The sequence below is a fragment of the Panthera onca genome, chromosome F1 (genome assembly GCF_046562875.1).
Source record: "Panthera onca isolate mPanOnc1 chromosome F1, mPanOnc1 haplotype 2, whole genome shotgun sequence".
NCBI lineage: Eukaryota > Metazoa > Chordata > Mammalia > Carnivora > Felidae > Panthera > Panthera onca.
The window spans coordinates 31,913,813-31,935,908 of record NC_138355.1 but is presented as its reverse complement, the minus strand read 5'-3'; the positions used below and the strand labels follow the sequence as shown (position 1 = coordinate 31,935,908).

The following is a 22,096-nucleotide window of genomic DNA, read 5'->3' as shown; positions in this document are numbered from 1 at the left end:
TTGAGTTTACCGAGCCTGACCAAGAAACAAATATCTCCCTACTATAGTAGCTTGTTATTGAACTACATTTTATCCCCAGCTTTTTTTTTTTTTTTTTTAAGATTAAACCACATATCAGTTCTTTGCTGCTTCCATCAATCATTCTAAATATACAACACAGTCTGGCAGATACATAACCTGCCTTCAAATTTTTCCATCAGGATCCACAGTCGGTCCTTTATTTCAAGGATCCAAATTACTGAACTTTTCCAGTCTTCCCTAGAACTACGGGTTCCTTTCTTTAGTTATCATCATAAATGTCTTGACTACCTCCTTCAAAACATCTGTCACAGTCAAAAACATGTGTTTCTAACATTGTTTTATCTCCATGAGTTCCTATTAAAGTATCATGTGTCTGACTTGCTTTTAGTTCAATTTAAGTAAAATTTGCTGGGCTTTGTTCTGCATAACAGTAACACATTTTTATGCTGGCAGGAAACATTTTTATGCTGGCGAAAGGTCTACTCTCTCTCCCCAGCTGCAGGCTAAGATTGACAGGCTGACCTTGAAAGAGAGTTCGGCTGGGGTAAAATGAAACGTGTTGCAACATGTCCCCCCTATGATTACTCCTGCTCGCTTGCTTTCCTGCTTTCCCAAACTGCACCAGAAAGCAGTATCATTCTTTCATAGTCGCACCTGGTAACTTGACACTTGCTGTGACACCTTTCTACTGTTTATTTCCAATGTCTCAATTTTCCACTCTTCTAAAGGGCTTAGCGTCATCTGGAAGCTTGGCACTTTCCCTCTGTGCCCAGGGCTGCAGATGACTGATAACAACATTAAATAAGACCCATCTTAGTTCCAATCTCTACATAATGCTCACCATTTAAACGACTCCGTTCAAAGAAGTGCCTGTTCTCCTCTACCCTTTGTTTTCTTCTGTCTGAACTACTTCCTTCCTTTTGACAAAACTCATCTCTTCCAGTCCCAGTGTGTCGTTGCTGTTGCAGGGCAAGGGAGGGGAAGATGGGCAGAGGCTTTCTGGAAGTTTGAGTGAATCCTATCCATGGACTCTGCCATGTATGTCTGGTTGGTTCACCTCAAACCGTTCCAGTATCAAATTAAGAGCCAGGCTTCTGTCACTAAGCTGTGTGACCATGGGCAAAGTCCCTTTATCTCCTTGGTTCTGTTTCTTCCTCTCTAAAATGAAACCCCTCGCCTCTGTAATGCGTGGTGTTTGGTGTTTAGATATAAAACTATATTCTAGTAAAGCTTGCTCTGTCTTGATAGGAGGCAAACGACACTTTCTTCAATAGATCATGTTTGCTTAAGATTTCAGTGACTTTTTTTTTGGCCTATAAACATTTGGTACCTTTCTGATGGATGGAATCATTTATGGGTAATCAGAACAAGGTAGATATTGAAAGCAATAAGGAGAGGAAATCCGAAAAACTTGAGCTACATCTCCAGGACAGAAAGTACAGGGCAATGTAATCTAGCACCCCAGAGTGATTTTACACAGAAACAAAGTTTTCAAATGAGTGCTTAAGAGAAATGATCCTCCCATATCCAGCTACAGTCTCTGGCAGGTGGCCAAAGTGGTAAGACAGCTAGATGCTGAGTGGCATGAAACCAGCTGGGCCAATGAGAAGGTATGAGTTGACCCAAGTACTTCAAGTTATACAGACAGACCAAGTATCAGTGGCCACAGTCTAAATGCCCACAGGACCAGTCAGGTCACAGGAAGAGAGCAAATGTCGTCAACTGTAACACCATGGGCAGTGCAGGAAGTGGGGTGAACCATATAGCATATGCCTATATTACCACAAGGCATCCAAATCCAATTAAAAACAATTTTTTAATGTTTATTTATTTGTGTAAGAGAGAGCACGAGCAGGGGAGGGGTAAGGGGGGGAGGGAGACAGACTTGACAAAGAGGGCTCTGTGCTGACAGCAGAGAGCCCGATGCGGGGCTCGAACTCACGAACCACGAGATTACGACTTGAGCCAAAGTTGGATGTTTAACCTATTGAGACACCCAGGTGACCCTCCAAATCCAATTGGGGAAAAAAAATGGCCAGGTGAAACAAAACCTACTTACTGGTAGACCCAAATCAACCCTCATTGTACCCGTTTACCATCTCTGACCTTACGGGAACTTTAGCCCTCTGGGTTTTTTTGCTGACATTTCGGTGGAGACTAAACCCCCTGTTGCTCTGGAAAATGCTGGGGAGTAGGGGCACATATGGACAGATGTATTTTTCTGGCAAAGTAATGTAAAAGATTCCCTTTATTTGATGGACAAAATCTCTACTCATTAGTAATGAAACTTCTGTTAGAAACACAATCCTTCTTCAGAGGATAATAACAGTGCCCGCTTCATAGGTTCCGGTGAGGACTGAAAAAGATAATCACTTAAGATATTTAGTGCAGCCCCTCACACATATGCTAGCTGCTATCATTATTATTATGAAATGATATCAGGTGACAGAAGGCAAACTACATTCTCCCACAGAACCCCACAGAGGAGGTTTCCAAGTCTGGGGTGGGGTCAGACAACTGCCTCACCATAAAGCACGATGAAGGATCCTGTGCTTTCCAGACCGTGCTGCTGCTCAAACACTGGGGGCCTCTGTGATGTACGAAAACACCACATCTGTCCCTTCCCTCTCCCTTCCCCACCCACTCAACCCCGACCCAAGGTCCCGGTGCTGAGACTCCAGGAAAAAGGGAAAGCAAAGGATTCTGAAGCACTGACTCCCTGGGTTCCCCGCCCCTCCCAAGATTTTCAAAAACCTATTTTGAAACGAACACACCGTTCACAATCCCACCCATTGTAATGATACCCCTACAAATCCTAAGAATCCTTTATAAGGAAGTGGATGTCTTTTAAAAATCCAGAGAGCATAGCTGGCATGCTTTGACATGACAAAACACCTCTTCCCATAGCTTCTGTTTGTTTTCCCCTCTCTCCACCCCTCAGCTGAAGGTAAACACTGGTGCCTGTGATCATCATGTTCTACTCAGTTTTGGAAAAAAAGGCAAAAAAAAAAAAAAAAAAAAAAAAACCCAAAAAAAGAATATCCTAAAATTTTAATCTACGCTCGATTACAAATCTTTGTTATTTCATGGATTGAATGTATAATCTTTTTCAGTCTTCGGCAATGTAACTCTGATAAAGAGCTATTTTGGGGGACACCTGGGTGACTCAGTGGGTTGAGCGTCTGACTTTGGCTCAGGTTATGATCTCATGGTTCGTGAGTTCAAGCCCCGCATCGAGCTCTGTGCTGACAGCTCAGAGCCTGGAGCCTGTTTCAGATTCTGTATCTCCCTCTCTCTCTCTCTGACCCTTCCCCACTCACACTCTGTCTCTTAAAAATAAACATTAAGAAAAAAATTTTTTTTGGAATCAATGACTAAGTGAATGAACAAATTTATCTTTGGAAATAAAGAAACCCACAAAGAATGCAATTAGGACCCTCGCTTAAGAAATTGAGTTATTTTCGGGGTGCCCGGGTGGCTCAGTCGGTTAAGCGTCCGACTTCGGCTCAGGTCATGATCTCACGGTCCGTGAGTTCGAGCCCCGCGTCGGGCTCTGTGCTGACCACTCAGAGCCTGGAGCCTGTTTCAGATTCTGTGTCTCCCTCTCTCTCTGCGCCTCCCCTGTTCATGCTCTGTCTCTGTCTCAAAAATAAATAAACGTTAAAAAAAAAATTAAAAAAAAAAAAGAAATTGAGTTATTTTCAAAATGGCTTAACGGGAGCATGATTTTTGTTTGCTTTTGAAAAGTTCAGGATACATCATCAAATACACACTAACCTATGATTGCAAATGAGGTAATTTTAACACTTTAAAAGCAAAGGTTTTTTGGGTATTCTACTTCACCTATTTGGGGGGAAACTTTGCTTTATGAATGATTAAAACATACGTAAGTACATCTTGCTTTATAAAGGGTGAAAATCAAATGTCAGGTGCATTCAAGAACCCTAGCATTCCATGAATTCCATGAAGGCTTCTTTTGAAATATGAATGACACTTCTGATCTATTTCCTTCTGAAATTTGGATTTTTCCATTCATTATAGGACACCTACAATGAATAATAATGTCAAGTGATATTATTAAAATATTCTGACTTTTTATTACTATTTATTTTCTCTCCCCTAAAGGGAAAGAATAGTAAAAAAACAAAAAACAAAAAACCCAAAACCACAGATTATGTTTATGTGTTAACTTCATTTTATTTGTCTACACTTTGTTTTTCTAGTGGCAGCAGATTGCCTAAATAGCTAACAACATCCCTGCATATCTTGCAAACTCTTTTTCCTGGAGCATGGGGGTTAGAGAGTTGGACAAGAAGCTCCATGTATTTGGAAGACTTGAACAATGAAGCAGTGGCTAAGGCGTACTCTTGATTTAATTAAGGGACACATAAACTTTGCAGAGTCCTTTTTTCACAATAAACCATGAAGAAATCCTAGTTGAGGAATGAGAGGCACTCATCAATCAGCTTCCCTATAGGAGATTAAATTTATTTTATAACAGACTGTAGGATTTTCCAGTGAGTCACGTCCAGGAGCAGAAATGGTTACCAGGGTCACGTTTCTATTTTCTTATTTGCATAGATAGCGAAAATTTTATTTTTGTTCCAAGGCAGGGTTTTGGGGTTTTTTTTAATTTACTTTTTCTCTTTGATCACACCTGTAACTGTAGACCCAGATCCACCGTTAACTAAGAGTAACTACAAAACAAGAGTAACAACTAACAAGGTAACAACAAACCAAGAAGAAGAGAATGAATAGAGATGCAAGGAGGACGCTGTCCTGGGCGGGACTGGCCACATAACTCACAGGGTCTAGTGAAAAATAAAAATGCTGGTTCCGTGGTTCAAAAATTGTTAGCAACTCCAAGAGGGCCCCAGCAGAGCATTAAGCCAGGGGCAACGGTCTTTCTGAGCACAGGGCTATGTAACTCACTGCACAGGTCACAGGCCCATGAAGCTGGCCCTGGTTTTGAAAGACCCTTGCCAGGTCCTCTGGCTTTCACCAAAACAGTGAGAAAGCCTTCTCCAGGAGGTATGTAGGGTCAGCAACGTTCGCTGTAAGGTCAAACTCAAACTGCAATAAATCAAATACATGGAAATGAAATTAAAAGCTGCTTGGAGATACAGCTCTTTGCAAAAGAGGGGGACTGTGGAGATGTGTACATTTCACGTTCTGACTGGCAAAGTGCCTAACAGGGAAAGGTGTTTCATAATAGTTGAAATGCAAAATAGTGCAAATGACAACCAACATTTTCATCAACTAATCTTTTGGGTAGCAGTTCTTCCCTTCAAGGCTTCTCTGCTTATTACAAACAGCCATTTTCCTCTCTTGATCCCATTAAACGATACATTACCCACCCAGAAGAATGTTTAAGGTTAAATCCTAGTATCAATGGCATCTTAAAATATCTAAAATATCTGGCAGAAACAACTCTGTTCTCAACTATCAACAGAGAAAGAGAGAGAGAGAGAGAGAGAAAAAGAAAGAGAGAGAGAGAGAGAGAGAGAGAGAGAGAGAGAGAGAGAGAGAGAGAACAAGTTCCCATTCACCAGCTGGAGCTGGCCAGAAGAGGATTTGCCATTCTCAGCAAATTATATTATCTAAGGCGGACTCATGCTGAATCTTAAGTCTGACTTGAAGGGAGTCCCTATTTCCCAGCCCAAGGGCAAACTTTAAATAGCCATTAAAATGACATTTCAAAATAATAAAAGAACTCAAAGAACCGGAGGAACAAAATAAATGGTGTTGTAAAAGGAAATGGAAACATTACCATAATTAGAGCTTTTAAAAGAGACACTTTAAACATTGGGTGAACGCTGACTTGTTTACAATAGCACTCAAGGCGCATTGCAAGAGCCTAAGCGGGGACAGCACTGGTATTTACAAGAAAGGAAAGGTGAAGAAAGCTTTTGTAAGGTCACTGGAACGACTTCCTGAAACTTAGTTAAAGAAAAAACTCAAAATACCATTTTGGCCTTGATGGGAATTGTAAGGTTTCAACTAATTTGGTTTTGCCATCAATGCCATATGCCCAAATATGTAACTGGAGGGAAAGAGCCCCCATGATAGTCTAAAAACTTACTAACCTAACTCCCTTGTCACTCACCGTCACGAAGAAACGCACCCCCCCCTCTTTACAGTACCTAAACAGTGCAATTTTCAACGTGGGCATTTATTCCCAGTTAATGGAATGACATCTCGTCCAGCAAGTTCTTCCCAGGCAGGAACTTCATTTAACCTTGAAGAATGCCCTATATGGGCCCAAGCAGAGATCGAGTACTTCTTAAGTCCTTTTGATAATAACGGGAAGCCAAACCTAGCGGGCTAGCATTCAGCCTCATGGACCAGTACTTGAGAAGCTGCACAGAAGAACCATGAGCTTAGAAGTAGGGAGCCCTAGTGAGGCTGAGAAGCTCAGAAAACACAGAGGAAGCACCCACTCGACAGAGGGAGCTTGGAACAGGTCCCACAGCCCTGGAATATCCACTAGATGTACCAGATGTGCTAAGCCTGTCCTTGGCGAGGGGAGCAGCTGTGCTGGCTAGAGCACTGGCTTCCTGGTTTTGCTTCTACACAGCCAGGAGGGTGGGCAGCCATCCCACGCCCCTGCCCCCAACAGGCAGGCTACAAACCTGTCCTGGAAAAGAAGGAAAGGTCATCTGATTTCATCAGGACAATCAGAAGATTCTTTGCACCATGCAAATGTACCATTCAACAGTGAGCAGTGCAAAGACAAACATGTTTTGGTGAAAGAAAGGTGTCTGAGAATTAAAAATTTTAGAAACCACAGGGTCAGCAACTTACACTTTGCAGCCTAAATTCACCTTGAAAAAAAATTACTCTTTTCAACTCTTTCGTATTGAAAAAAACTAAACAGGAGCTTCCTCGCTGGAGAGAAGACTTGGAAAAACCCCAGAGCGAAACTAAAAGCGTAACCTTGGCCAGCACTCTTCTGGCTTCCCCTTGCTATTATTAAGTATCCTTCTGTTTGACGACGAATTTCTCCACTTCTCACAAACCATCTCTCTTCTTTCTGTGGCCAGAAAAATCTGAAAACCCTCTGTTTATACTGAGCCTGTTGCTATGCAAATCATTAAAACACATTACAAAAATCTTTCCTTTGAGTCAGGAGGAGAACATAATGGGGAGAGAGGAATCGCGAACAAGAGTCCCTTCACTGAACAGCAGAGCTGGTGGAAAGGAATAGGGGGAGCAAAGTGGAAAAAATTACGGTGGTCCCATCCCTTGAGTCATTTTAACCAAAGTGGGAAAACTAACATTTTTCAAGCCCCAAGGTAATGTATCTTAGACTTTGGAGTGGGGCTAACAAACCCTGGTCTTAATCTCTTTAATTCCTATGGTTTCATGACTCATCTTCCATCTGTCTACTAGTGTCCTTTGTATCAGCTTTTTTGCACTTCTGTAAGAATACCGAGATTTTTTTCCTTCCGTGTGTATGCCTATGTGAATTCTCCTTTTGACATCTTTTGCCTTCTTGTTCAATTATCACCTAAATGTAGGGCTTGAATTGTCCATTTCTTCTCCAACTCAATCATAGTACCTCGGCAGGTTTCCTTCTCTTATGAAGACATTTGTTCTCCGAAAATCATATCCAGATGAGACGAGACACAGTATGTCAAAATTAATGTCAAAAAAAAAAAAAAAAAGAGCTTCTCAATTTTCTACTTAAAAAAATATGGACTTGATCATTTGAAGAAAGTAAATCACCTTCTTGAACAGTGTGCAATCAACATCATTCTCAAATTTTTGTTGTACTGTTCCCAGGACTCTATTAACCTGCAAGTTTTCAAGGGTGGAACTGTCTGGGGACAAGAAATGAAGCACAAACTTTTAAATACATCCTCCTTCCACTGCTATGTATCTTGAGATATGTGCGTTCACAAACACCCCATCCCCCCAAACAACCTGAGTGCTAATTCTAAATTCTTTTTCCTTATTCAGAAAGAAGACATGGCCGGGCCCTACTAATGCTATAGAACCTGTTTTCTTCTCAAATAGAAGTAGCCAAACCTTTGCCAACATGTGTTGGGTGAAAACGAGTTTGGTTGGCTCCAGACAAAGGCTTACTTTTTAAGCGCAGATGGCTGAATGGTTGCCTCCTCCGAGGGCTTGCCCACAGTGAAAGTCGGATTCCTATTTCTAATCTATGCAAATATCTTACTCTGCGGGGCATCACAAAGACTAACTGTTTTGTGTCAGACACTGCAGATCCCAGGTGCAGCACATCTCCACCTCAGACGCCTGGTAACACGGGTAACAGAAAATGGCTTAAGAGTTAGTCACCAACCCGCTCCTAATGAATGTTGTTGGGGCCTTCTGTGAAACATTCCTCTGGAATCCTGCCCTATCACCGCTGCTTCTCCTTGGCTGCTCTGCCTGGAAGACAGTTTCAGTATTCAGTTTGGACCCTGATGCTTCTAAAACCTCCCAAGAAGGCTCAGATCCCCACAGGCTCCTAAGGAGCCCTGGTAGCATTCTTCACCTTGAGTTCAGCTCATTTATTTGTGTCCAACAACAAACCCAGGAACCTTGCTCATTTTAAAATGTCATTCTGTCCAAACCAGGGCTCCTTTGCACTCCAGTCTATATGCCTACAACCCATGGTACAGCTCACGAATCACACCTGGGTCACTTCCCAAGTATATGTCATTCTCTCTCCTCCTTCTCCATCAATTCTCCTTTCTTTACTTACACCACTTCTCTCGCTTATTTTCTCATCTCCCCAACTAAAGTCTTTCACTTGCTCTGATGTCCCTTGGCACATTCCAGTTTTAGGGTTCCTTGGAGCAACAAAAATTTCTGTAATGCTGGAAAAAAACCCCACAAAACCAAAAACCCCCAACTCCTCATGCTAACCTAGCTCCTAACTTTAAACGTTCTTTGCCATAAAGAGAAGGTCACACCTAACATATATACAGTTTAGTTCCATGTTTAAGCCTAAAAAATGTCCTTCAACATTTTGTTTTCTTTGTTAGTTTTTCTGATCAAATGACAATAACAGAGTTTGCTTCAAAAACCTCGGTTGGAAAAGATTTCATTCTCTCCTTATCAAAGTTCATCTTAAATGAACCAAGCTAACTGAGCAAAAAAGAAATTCTAAAGGAAAAGGAAAGAAGTCCTATCGAATCTCCAGTCTCAATAACCCCTACCATCAAAATTCCTACTTTATAACTCAAATTTTTGAGATTTAAAACACTTTTTGTTTCAGCTTGTGAATGCAAATATTGACAGTCAAATAATCTGGCATTAAGTTTACTTACCTGGAAAATCTAAAACCGCAAAGAGCTTTAGAGGTTAACTAATTTGTTAATTACCAAGTCGGGATGAAAATCAGAACCACCCGAATATCATTTATTTTAAACAATATATACTCCTGATGCTCAGCCCTAGACATTTCAATTTAGACTTCTGTTACAGCCCTAGAATCACATTTATAATAAATGCTCCAGGTAATTACAATATAGCAAGCCCTGGTCTGTTTGAGAACCATTGATCTAGTCCAACATCCTACCCAATATGGCGGTCTCCTCTCCAAGACACCACCCCATCGACCCACTCAGTGCCACAGCACTTCCATAAACTAGGGCACTCACCCTGTTATAGGTGTGCTTGTGCCACCTTTTTATGGCTTTACTTATTAGAAACTGTGTTCTTATGTTGAGCCAAATAACCAAAGTCTTTCAACTCCTTGCACTTCACTTATTATTGGTCCAAATTTTGCGCTCCAGAGTTAACACAGAATTCCCCCCCACAAGAGAGAGAGAGAGCAAGAGAGAGGGACAGAGAGAATCCCAAGCAGGTTCCACACTGTCAGTGCAGAGCCCGACATGGGGCTCAATCTCACAGACCATGGGATGGTGACCTGAGCCAAAACCAGGACTTGGACACTTAACTGACTGAGCCACTCAGGGGCCCTAAGCCTTCATTTTTCTAAGCTTAAACAACGTTTTTCAACTTCATAAAGGACAATTTCTGAGTCCCTTACCTTTTATTTCAATTTCTTCTCCTTAACCACTGACCTTACAGAATAAGTCTGTCTAGAGTAACAACACTTCGTTTTTTTCCTACAGACTGAAATTTGCCCAATATGTTTTAATTTATAGTCTGCGTTTCCTCCTTGTTACCCACTGCCTTGCATTTCACAGTCCAAGAGCCATGAATCAGCAAGTACTTATTAACCTAATGCTGTGTTCCCGACACTGTGTAAAGTAGTCAAGGAAGATTCAGAAGCCAGTGGAAACTGTCCCATTTGGAGGAGTTAATAACTTCGTGCACAGAAAAGAAACTACATAAGTGAAAAAAACCAGAAAACAGTGCACAACAGTTTCCAACCAAGTGCTTCAAATGAATGATACCTGGAAGATGGAACACAGGTTTTCTGGTCAGGCTGTGAGCTATTTCATGGCCTCTGCTGACAGAAATACCACCTATTTGATAATAGTTTTTATTTTAAAAATAAAAAAAAAAAAGAAGATGAAAACTATCACCTTAAAATGGACATAAAAATTTTAAGTGCTTCCTATTTTAAAATCTTGGGGCACCTGGGTGGTTCAGTCAGTTAAGCATCCGATTCTCAGTCTTGGCTCAGGTCATGATCTCAGGGTTCTTGGGATCAAGCCCCAAGTTGGGGTCCTTGCTGTCAGCGCGGAGTCTGCTTGGGATTCCCTCTTTCCCTCTCTCTGCCACTCCCCCTTCCACACACACACACACACACACACACACACACACACTCACTCTCTCTCTCTCCCTCTCTCTCTCTCTCTCTCATTCTCTCAAATCAACAAACTTAAAAAATTTTTTTAATAAATAAAATAAAAATTTTAAATCTAAGAAACCACACATGCAATAATCAATACAATATTCCTACTTTGCAGTGTGTTATTGGTACTGCTTCCTAGTACTCTGAATGCCATGAGCCAAGAAAAACGTGGAAAGTAGAAGCTTGATGTAATTCTCCTTATTACCAGAAAGAACCATTTGATGAGAAGACAACCCCTCTGCATATTTTAATGGAAAACTCTTACCAATAAGCAAACCGTACTAACACCAACCAACACCAACTGCTTCATTCATGGAATCACTATGAGACTTTAGAAACATGCAAACCCCTCACTTTACAGATAAGGGAAAAATACCACTTCACAGATGGCAGGTGGTTTCTTCCAGGCAAGACAGCCAACGAGCAGGAGGGTGGGACCAATCCCAGGTCTCCTCTCTACCGACGGCTCCCTGTCTCCTCCTATTGTGACCCAGGACAAGCAAAACTCTCACCCTTCTCAACGTTCTCCTCAACTCTGCTCCCATCATTAGTTATGTTTTTAATCCTCAAATCCAAAGTCTGATGCTACATTTTGCTTGGGAGCATATCAAGGGCAAGAGTAGAACAAAGAAGTATTAGGTGGTTAATTCTTTTTTTTTTTTTATGCTTATTTTTTTTATTTTGAGAGAGAGAGATTGAGTGAGCGAGCAGGGGAGGTGAAGAGAGAGAGGGAGAGAGAGAGAACCCCAAGCAGGCTCCATGCCATCAGCACAGAGCCCGATGCGGGGCTCAAACCCACAAACCGTGAGATCACGACCTGAGCCGAAACCAAGAGTCGGATGCTCAACCAACTGAGCCACCCAGGCGCCCCGTAGATGGTTAATTCTTTATTAAATTCTAGCCCATCTACTCTACCCATAGACTTCAACTAATACTTCTATGCTGCCAGGCACAATGCTCTACTGGCTCAGGATCACTGCTACCTGACTAGCATCATAGGGAACCACCGGGGTCGGCACCATGGATTCAAACAACGATTCTAAAGCTGCGAAGCAACTGGTAAACAATCCCCAACTACTCCACCCTCCCCCCCACTACACCCACCTACACCTACACACCCCCCAAATCAGCCAGCTCATCTACTTCATCTGAAGCCTCACAGTTGATCCACGCCCTTATGCACAACCCAGAAAAAAATGCACCTACCTTGTGGCCTCCTGCTGAAGCCATGACACATTTGGCACATAGAACATGACTCCGAAGAAAAGCAGAGGCTCGTTAGCAAATTTGTCCAGATGTTTCTTCAGAGGTTTCTCCAGCTCCACCCATCGTGCTTGCTGGCTCTTGCTGAGAAACCAAAGGCCAAAGTAGTGTGTCTAGACGAAAGAGTAAAATAGCATCAGTCTATGTTTATCAGGGGTACCCCCAAGACTGCACAGGAGAGCAAGACTCTGACGCCCTACGCCACGTTTGCTTTCCCAGTTCGGACACAAGGATCCAGCATTTACTTTCTGACTTTAGGACAGGCCAAAAGAAACCACATGCACACAATCCACAGGGGCTATCCGATATAGTATCCATAGCCATCGCTGCTGTTGGTACATGTGGGTACTGATGCACCAGTGTTTGGGAAGGGGGTGGGGTGCAGGGGTGGGGACAGGGTTGGCTTTTTTCCTACGCTCTCAAGGCCGACTTTCCTGTGGCTTCTGAATGCCTCGTGATGTCACGTGGAACATGCTGGCAAAGGCAAACACAGTTCTTGCACCTGCTGCAAAGTAACTTGGTACTCAACTCCTAAGACAAAACCTTCTGCCAAATGAAAGCTTCCACATTGCAGGATATTTCCATACAGTACCAGATTTCAACGGAAAATTGATTCACTCCTTTTGAGTTTTAATGAAGTACTTTCAAAAACATCAGCCTCGACCACTTCATTATACATGAACTGCAGCAAATCTCTCCCCCATATCAAGCTTTGAGAATGGAAGGATGTCTTCGCAGCTGCCAGGGGAGCCCCTGGTGGCTGTTCTTGGCAGATTACGGTGGGATTTGATAGATGAAAGTAAGATTTTCACCCTTACACTTGAAGCCTCAACCAGTTTAGTTTTGAACAACGTGCTAAATGATTAAAACAGGTACTTTTATGCATCCAATCTTGTCTTTATATTAATTCACACTAGGATTTCAGGATTAGCACAACAATCACCAAAAAATAGATCACTGCTTTTGAAATTTTCTTTTATATTTCAATTATAGCTTAGCACAGTTTACAGCACACCTGGAAATTTGCCTTCAAAAGAACGTTTTCATTTCGATGTTTAATTTCCAAAGGCATTCTTGTGCTGATGTTCCCACTCCAGCTGGCTGTCCCATCAGCGGTATCACAGATCAATCCCTGCCACAACCCTACCAAAATCTGTACCAGAAGTCTTGATTCTGACTTCCCTAGAAAACCAGGCATGTCCTTGCCTACTTAAGGCTACAGACCAAAACACTCTCAAGGATATTTTCAAATGCATGTATTTTCAGATGGGAGCAATGATTTCCCCAGCTTTGCTCCATGATGTTTTAAAAACGTTATTTATTTTTGAGAGAGAGAGAGCACGACCAGGGCAGGGACAGAGAGAGAGGGAGACACAGAATCCGAAGCAGGCTCCAGGCTCTGAGCTGTCAGCACAGAACCCAATATGGGGCTTGAACCCACAAACCATGAGATCATGACCTGAGCTGAAGTCAGATGCTTAACTGACTGAGCCACCCAGGCGCCCCTACTCCATGACGTTTTAAAGGGCAAGCTCACATAAGGAATCTATGCATCCCTTGAGCAACAGAATGCCAACACACAGAACCAAGGTTATAGCTCCATCAACTTGGACAAGCTGCCTGAATTCTGACCCTATTTTGTTCACTTCCCAGCTTCGGTGAGTCTGGTGGTTGTTCTACTGTGACTGATGACGTAGAGGAAATGAAATGTGGCTGAGTAGAAAGAAGATGAGCTGTGAAGTCTATCCACCTCCGGGCACTTGCACTCACTGTCCTAATAACCCTATACAAATTCCTGAGGCTCCAGAGGGTCAGAGCTCCCATCTATAAGACGGGGTCATACTGCTATCAAGCACAGGCTGTGAGGGGTATCAGGGACATCGTGTCTGTCCACTGTGCGCATGGCATGTGTAAATTAACTGCTTCGGGAATGGTGCTCTCTGTGGCTGCTACTATCATTATCAATCATCGTCACCATCGGTAAATGAAAGCAGGCAAGCCTCAAGAAATCTTTTTCATCAGCACTCCTGGCATGCCTATGAACCACAGAATTAGAGGATAGAGGTTACCTGGAGATAAATGAAAAAAAGCAGGCAAGAGTAGAAGCTGGAAGGCCCGTAAGTAACATAAAAACCTAAAAGATATAAGAAGAAAAATCATCACAAAATAGTCCCTCTGCTCAGATGTGCTTTAGTCTTACAGGTGTTTATGGGACACTGGAACATCGCTCTGATGCTGTCCTAGGGGATCTATGATGTAGGCTTAAGCTAACCTTAAAATGAGGTAATCTGCGTACTGAACAGACCGTCTGAAAAGGGCCCAAGGCAGTTCTGCATTATACTGAATTCCGAACGGACACAGTGTTGTGTGAGGGTATGTCACTGCATTTTGGGTGGCTAGGAATGAGTCTGCATATAATAAATGAGGTAATATATATAAACAGTGACATGCTACGTAATAGTTATTTTCTTTGGAAAAGAAGCCCTTTTATAAGCCTGGGTGGAGAAAGGGAGGGACAAGCTTTGCAGTTGCTTAACAGGCCAGCCATGATTTATTAACTTTCACTAAAAGCAGTCCTGACATTAGAGGGTATAATATCATGATCATACTTCATTCAAATTACAACAGTCACTCAAATTAGTAACATTCAAATTAGAAATGGTCCACATTAAATGCATAAACGTCCTATAATCAATTTTGCCAAAAAAAAAAAAAAAAAAAGAGTTTTGGTTCCCCCCCCCCCCCCCCCAGAGGACACAGACTACCTGAGTGAGCTACCATGCATTTATCCACTGGAGTAACTATATTACTACAATATTACTACTCAAGAAATGGGGTGTCCAGCATAAGGCAGAGCTGAGAGAGGCGGGTAACCTGGAAGATACAGTTCCTACCTAAGAGGCCAGAATAACCAGTTTTAGAAGCACTGAACTCAGGGGCGCCTGGGTGGCTCAGTCGGTTAAGCCTCTGACTCTCGATTTCAGCTCTCGATTTCATCTCACGGTTTGTGAGAGCGAGCCCCACATCGGGCTCTATGCTGACATTGCGAAGCCTGCTTGGGATTCTCTCTCTCCCTCTCTCTGCCCCTCCCCTGCTCGTGTGCATGCTCTCCAGGGCGCTCTCTCTCTCAAAATAAATAAACATTTTTTTTTTAAGTGCTGAATTCAGTTATCTGGTGGGAAGGAAAGTCCATTTATGAGATCCCTAACCCCACACCATTTTGTGAAGCTATGCCCAAAGTCACCTTCTCTATTCCCACCCTGCCACCCCCACCCCATTCTTCCTCTAGCTATATCCCTGCCCTGGAGTATTCAACAGAGGAGAGAGACTGTCTCGAAGTTCTTAGCCTGCTCTATTTAAGTTCACGATGCAGCATGAGTTTATTCTGCCGTATCTTACGCAGTGCCTCTCAGGAAATAGCATCAGAAACTAACCTCTCACTTAAACCAACAAGTGCATCAATCAACTTCCTGTGTATTAGCCAAGGGACCATTAATCCCCTCAGGCCCAGCTGAGACCACACCAGGCTGGTTCATAATTGACTTGCCATCAACTCCAGCTGAATTCTGAAAGCTGAGCTTCCCTGCTAACCACTGCCCCATGATTTAGCAGAATGTGGTAGATGATTCCAAACAGAAACCACCTCCTCCGTGGCCAGAAAGATCCCATCACATTGCCCGAGTACATACCCCCAAACAATTTTGTTTAATCTCTGAAGCTCCAAACATCAGCCAGGTCTGGCGAACCCTCACGATACCTCTGGGTGAGCTATTAATCCCATTTTATTTCTCTAGTTTTCTTTAGAAAATGGGTCTGGTTACCTTGAATTCTGCAGTGAGCTCACTGCAGTGAAGGAAAAAGAAGACAGACGAACCGGTGCCCAGGGAGAGGAACCCCATCTGTGAATCAATGACTAAAAATGCACTACTGAGAAACAGTGTAAGGAAAGACACACTAACATGACATTTTCATAAGAGTAGTTTCCTGGTCTATTTGCTTTGGAGTTTCTCATTTTAACACAGGAAGCATAAATGTATGCGCGCACTCAAAAATATGCTAGTTTCTTAAGCGGCAGATTTGTGTGTGAATATTTTAGTGCCAAAGTAAGATCCAAGCACCAGGAAAAAGATTCTAGTGAATAAAGGCCTTTAAAAATAGTCTGGGGGTGTTCTGATTTGTCTGTTCATTTATTTGCAGAGATAGTGGAATCCCCCACGTTAGCTGTGACTAGGGGAAGATTCTTTTTGAGGATTTTGCTTTTCCAGTTTTGTGACCAAAGACGCATCTTTCATGCTATCTGCAAGGGTTACAGATGCAGTCTTGGCAATGACCAGGGATTAAATCCATGATCTTATCTCAAGCGTTTTGAAGAGTTAATCATCCAGAAGCAAACATTTAAAATATCTTGCATTACACTGTAATTGGTTGCCTGTCATACCCAGTGCTTCAGTTGTAAATTAAGAAACAGAGAGTTGGTGTACCTCCACATAAAATATACAGGAATTACATACAGGCATTAAAACTTTCACTGAGGCATGGAAAATACTTCAAAAGATGACTATAAGCAGGCTCTGAAACGGCACTTCACGCTATTACATTCCAACGGCTTTGGAAAATAAACCACTATACATCAGTCGGATGACTGTAAAAAAACAACTTGTGTGCAATCAACCTCTACTCTGGGTAGGTCTGGGATTTCTGGAACTGACACGTCTATAATTAACAACTGCACCCCCTTCATTTTCCTAGCCAATCTTTCACAAAAGTAGAGGAAAAGACACTGCAGAGTCACATCGACCCAAGAAGCAAACCTCCTAACCAAGAAAAAAAAATCACTCTTCTGAGGCTGTACAGCTCACTCAAAATATACAAAAAGATGAAGACTTACGAGTTAAGACGGGGAAATTACTTCACCTACAGTCTCTTGTATCTAGAAACCAGACACGGGTGCCAGGTTGCCTCAGAGAACGGACGTTAAGCTAGTAAGATTTCACGTTATAATCTTTATACAGACAAAAAGCAACACAAAATTCAGAGACCAGACATCTCTCCCACAGTCTTCTTCAGCTGATTCTTAATCAATGTTATTTTAGTCCACTGCAAATACAAACATATATGGATAAGGGGAAGCAGGCTCCAAAACACAGCAATTTCCACTATTATCAACAGAGCCAGGAAATGAAGTATTCCATTTAACCGAATACTCTTATAATTGCACATTATGTTGTTACCAATGCCCAAAAGATTAGCATAAAATCAGACCATACATATATCCTTAATGTAAGTTCACTTAAGCTAGTCAAGATTCAGTATCTTTATAAACTCTAGCTGTTATGAGAATAGCAAAATGTGGGACATTCCTACTGTGGCCCACAGCTTGGCATAAATCACCTTTGAGTTCAAACGCAAATATAAATTTGCAAAAGAACAAGAGGATAAATCTGAGGACAATCACCCACCCTATGAAATGATCAGGGATTCTTTTTTAGGCTCCTTTAAAAACCAGAGCTGTCAGTCTAGTCTTAAGGGAGGTCCAAGAGTTATCAAATTCAGCATTCTCAAGAATAGATTCTCTGTCTTGAATAGAGTTTAACTATGAAGGTACCTTTGTGAAATTACTTATTCTTCCTCCACTTATGATTCTCTAATTAAAAGCAGAGTCAGGAGTATCCCTCAAGAAAATAATTCTAGCAGATTTCTACATTTTATTAGAATCCTTTATATTCCAATAAAATTCTTGATAGTCATTATTACTATTAACATGGCCTCCTTGCCACTCTTAGCACTGTTTAGTAGAAATATAATGTAAGCCACATCTTCAACTTTAAATTTTCTAACAGCTACATTTAAAAAGTACAGAGAAATGAAATTAATTTTAAATTTCATTTAAAATAGTGTATTCAAAACAGTAGGCTTCCAACATGTAACTAATATAAAAATGATGAGATAGTTTAACTTTTTTTTCATACTAGATCTTCAAAATCCGATGTGTATTTTCATACTTACCGCACATCTCAGTTCAAACTAGCCACACTTCAAGTATTCGATGGACATGTGGCCAGTGGCTATCCTAGTGGACTATACAATCTTAATAACTATGCAAGGCATTGAAAGAGTTTTGGCTCAATGTGTGATCACGGCGTCTAATAATTCAAGCCATCTAAAAATGAAACCAACAGATTTATAAAAGGGTCAGAGTCCCATCTTTGGAAGGGTTGTGTCAGAGTCCAGACAGCCCATGTGGTGAGAAGACTGCCATATTGAGTGCCTCCAAGTGCCAGGCTCTGTAATACTAACAACTGACAAAACTAACTCTTTTAACCCGTCCAACAACTCATGGAGGTTGCTACTTTACCATCTCCATTTACAGATGAGGAAACTGAGGCACAGAGCAGTTCCATAACTATCCAGGATTACACTGGTGATAAGCGGCAGAGGCAGGACTCAAAGTCAGGCAGTTCTCACAGCCATGAAACCTGCTGCTTCTCTGTGCAATTATTTTTAAAATGTGAGAATTAGTCATAAGACACATTATGTTAACTATTCCTATCTTATCCCAGGTCAGTGATTCTCAAACTGTATTGGAAGGTAGGAAGGGCACAAGGAGCCGGGGTTCCAGATAACCATCCCCTCTGCAAACATAACAGCTCTATTTTTTCCACTTAAGCTCCACCTAACATCTCATTTGGAGAAATGGGTGACATCCATTAATCCAAACGTGTTTTAACTATATTATCAGAATTCCAATTTTCTGAGCCTTGTCATCTTATGTCTTTCCCTTAATAAAAGTTCCTTGCCAGAAATTCATACCCAATTTTTTTTCTGAACTTAAAATAATTAAAAAAAAAATTTTCCTAAGGAGTTCATTTTATTTCCCGTAGCCAGGTTATTAAGTTCACCCAGCTAGCATCTCTGTCCTTCCTGTCACCCCAATCCTCATTCTCTTTCTGCTATTTGGTTCTTTTCCGAAAATGCAAGGTGTTCATGTCAGTCACACTCTGCCTTGAAGTCCTTAGATGTCTCCCCATCTCACGGCAGCATTTTATTCTCCAAACAATTCAAAGAGGATTTTACAGAAGGCTAAAATAATTGTGAAACACTGAGTTCGACACCTTTAAAAAAAATAGCATTTATGGAGGTGTTTCCCAAAGCATTTTACTACACTCCTTTTCTGCCACTACACATGCCCAGGAATTCGAACAGTGGAGGCAGCCTGCCTGGGGTTGAGGACAAGCCCAGTCACGGCCAAAAGGTCATCCTGTGCTGTGATGGCCCCGTCTGTAACATGGAGACGGCCAGAGAAGCCACCGCACAGAGTTGAAATGAGAATCAGATGAACTGATATGGGGAGGGCACTCAGCACAGCATGTGACATTAAAAGTTGGAGATTTATTTTAATTATTCTTGTGACACATTTTAGACACAATGTCCTACAGGATCCAGTTAAAACTCCCTGGCTAGATACATCAAACCCTTCAAAAGCAGTCTCCTGCCTGCCTTTCTACACTCCTACCCTCCCTGACATGACCTCTCCACCCACCCCTCCACACACACACACACACACACACACACAAACAGATCAGTGCAAAATGAACTCTGCCCTTCCCTGAAAATTCCACGTGCTTTCCTGTTTCTGTACCTCAGCACGGACTGTTCCCTTTGCTTTGTTTCTTGTTTGTCCTATTCTCTAAGCTCTAGGGTTTCTGGGATCGGGGACCCTCTCATGTTCAGCTTCCCTTGGGGCTTGATTGTATTTGCTGACCCTACGAACCAGGTCTGGGTCCTCTAAATGCCACTTGAAATGGCAGCACATCGATACATTCAAAACCAGATGTGAGCCTCATAAAGTCTACCATATGGATACATGTCATTATACATTTGTCAAAACCCACACAGTGAACACCACCAAGAGTGAACCCTAATGTAAACGATGGATCGGGGTGATGATGATGTGTTAATGTGGGCTCATCGCCTGGAACACATGTTCCACTCTGGCGTGGGGGAGGGGATAGGAGTGGGGGGGGGGGGGTGCAGGAGGTATGTTCCACTGCGTTCCACTCGGTTTTGCCATGGAGCTAAAACAACTTTAAAAAATAAAATCCATTTTTAAAATGACTAAATGAAGTGGCAAAACACAAATTATAATTAATGTAGATCAAGAATTAAATCAAAGTTAATTTCCTTTCCCTAAGATAAAGCTCTTAAAATGTCTAGGATACATCTACAGAACACTTCTAAATTTTTGTTTTTAATGTTTAATTATTCTTTTAAACATTTTTTTTAATGTTTATTTATTTTTGAGAGAGAGACAAGTGCAAGCAGGGGAGGGTGAGAGACACAGGGAGACACAGAATTCAAAGCAGGCTCCAGGCTCTAAGCTGTCAGCACAAGAGCCCAACGTGGGGCTTGAACCCACGAACCATAAGATCATGATCTGAGCACAAGTCAGACGCTTAACTGACTGAGTCACCCAGGCCTCCCAATGTTTATTCTTGAGAGATAGAGAAAGACAAAGCACAAGCAGGAGAGGGGCAGAGAGAGAGGGAGACACAGAATCTGAAGAAGCTCCAGGGTCTGAGCTGTCAGCACAGAGTCTGATGTGGGGCTTGAACCCACAGACTGTGAGATCATGACCCGAGCCAAGGTTGGACACTTAACTGACTGAGCCACCCAGGCACCCCAACTACAGAATCCTTCTAACAGCAAAGCCAAATACCCACCAGATCTGAGTTCCAAGCCTTAATAAAGACTCAACATTCTGTTGTATTTTAGATAGATTTCCACTTCCTCCTCTCAAGCTCCATCAACTCTACTTGGAAAATGACCCAAATACAAAAAGAAAGTCAAGCGAGTAGAGCAGACCCTGTGTCCATCCCCTCCTCCTCCTGCTTCTGGGGAAAGAATGCACTCCTCCTCCAGGTGTGTGTGTGCAAATGAAGAACAAAGTAGGAGGTTGCGTGATCGCATCCTCTCGTTTGAAAGCAGCTATAGCATTGTTTCACAAAAGGCCATACCTTCCATGTCATCTGTCACAGAACAAAAGCATACAATCAAAAAAAAAAGAAAGTGATTTGCTCTAATGTGAATGCACCCATTTAGAGCATGTCAAAATAAAGCCAGCATTAAATGTCAACCCCACCTTCGCATTAGAAGATCAATCACACTGCAACAGACACGTGACAGCAGAACCTAGACTTTACTGCTTTGTCTTTTGTGACAACACAGTTGTGGGCTAATCTGGGTCTGACCTTTGCCCTCTCACTGAGAGAAGCAATACTCTGCTGAGAGTAATCATTACCGTCCACATCTCCAGACCTGCCTCCGCATGCACCTTAGACTCTGCCTGGGGATTCACAGAGATGCCTTCTTGGCCCCCAAGAATGGCACCTGCTTTTGCATACTTGGATCTTCAAGACTCCAGTTCCCCTGGCCCTGGATGGCCTTGCTTTCTTTTCCACCTGCTGAAGTCCTGTGCATCCTTCAAGTCCCCGTTCAGAGAGTGACGGCTCTGTTCATCCTTCACTGAAACTTCCTCTCCCCTCCCGGGGCCGCAGTGGTCAGCAGCACAGACTGTGTACTGCACAAGTCTAAGAAGAGCTACTGCCTTTCCGGCCTGCACCTGCATTGCATTTTAGCATGGATTGCATTTAATCTTGTGTTGTTTTTTTTTTAAGTTTATTCATTTATTGAGAGAGAGAAAGAGAGAGAGTGGGGAGGGGCAGAGAGAGAAAGAGAATCCCGAGCAGGCTCCACACCGTCAGCGCAGAGCCTGATGAGGGGTTCAAACTCATGAACCGTGGGATCATGACCTGAGCCAAGACCGAGAGTCAGGTGCTTAACCGACTGAGCCACCCAGGCGCCCCTAGATCGCATTCAGCCTTAACTGCTTATGTAAATGCTGGATTCCCCTACTCACCCGTGCATATCTTGAAAACAAAATTACACCTTATTTATTTTCCCTCATCAAGTCCTAACACAGTGCCTGGCACATTGCAGTTGCTCAAGATTCTCTTCAATGAAAAATTTTTAAGA

The 22,096-nt window shown here is 42.4% G+C and overlaps 1 protein-coding gene across 2 annotated transcripts in view; it reads right to left on the bottom strand.

The window, feature by feature from the left end:
- PTPN14 (protein tyrosine phosphatase non-receptor type 14) overlaps positions 1-22,096 on the bottom strand; it is a 118,197-nt gene that overhangs the window by 82,908 nt on the left and 13,193 nt on the right. For both annotated transcript variants that reach the window (XM_060643832.3, XM_060643829.3), the window contains exon 3: positions 12,008-12,177. In XM_060643832.3, coding sequence (XP_060499815.2) covers positions 12,008-12,177 — 170 coding nt within the window. The remainder of the gene's footprint in view (positions 1-12,007; positions 12,178-22,096) is intronic.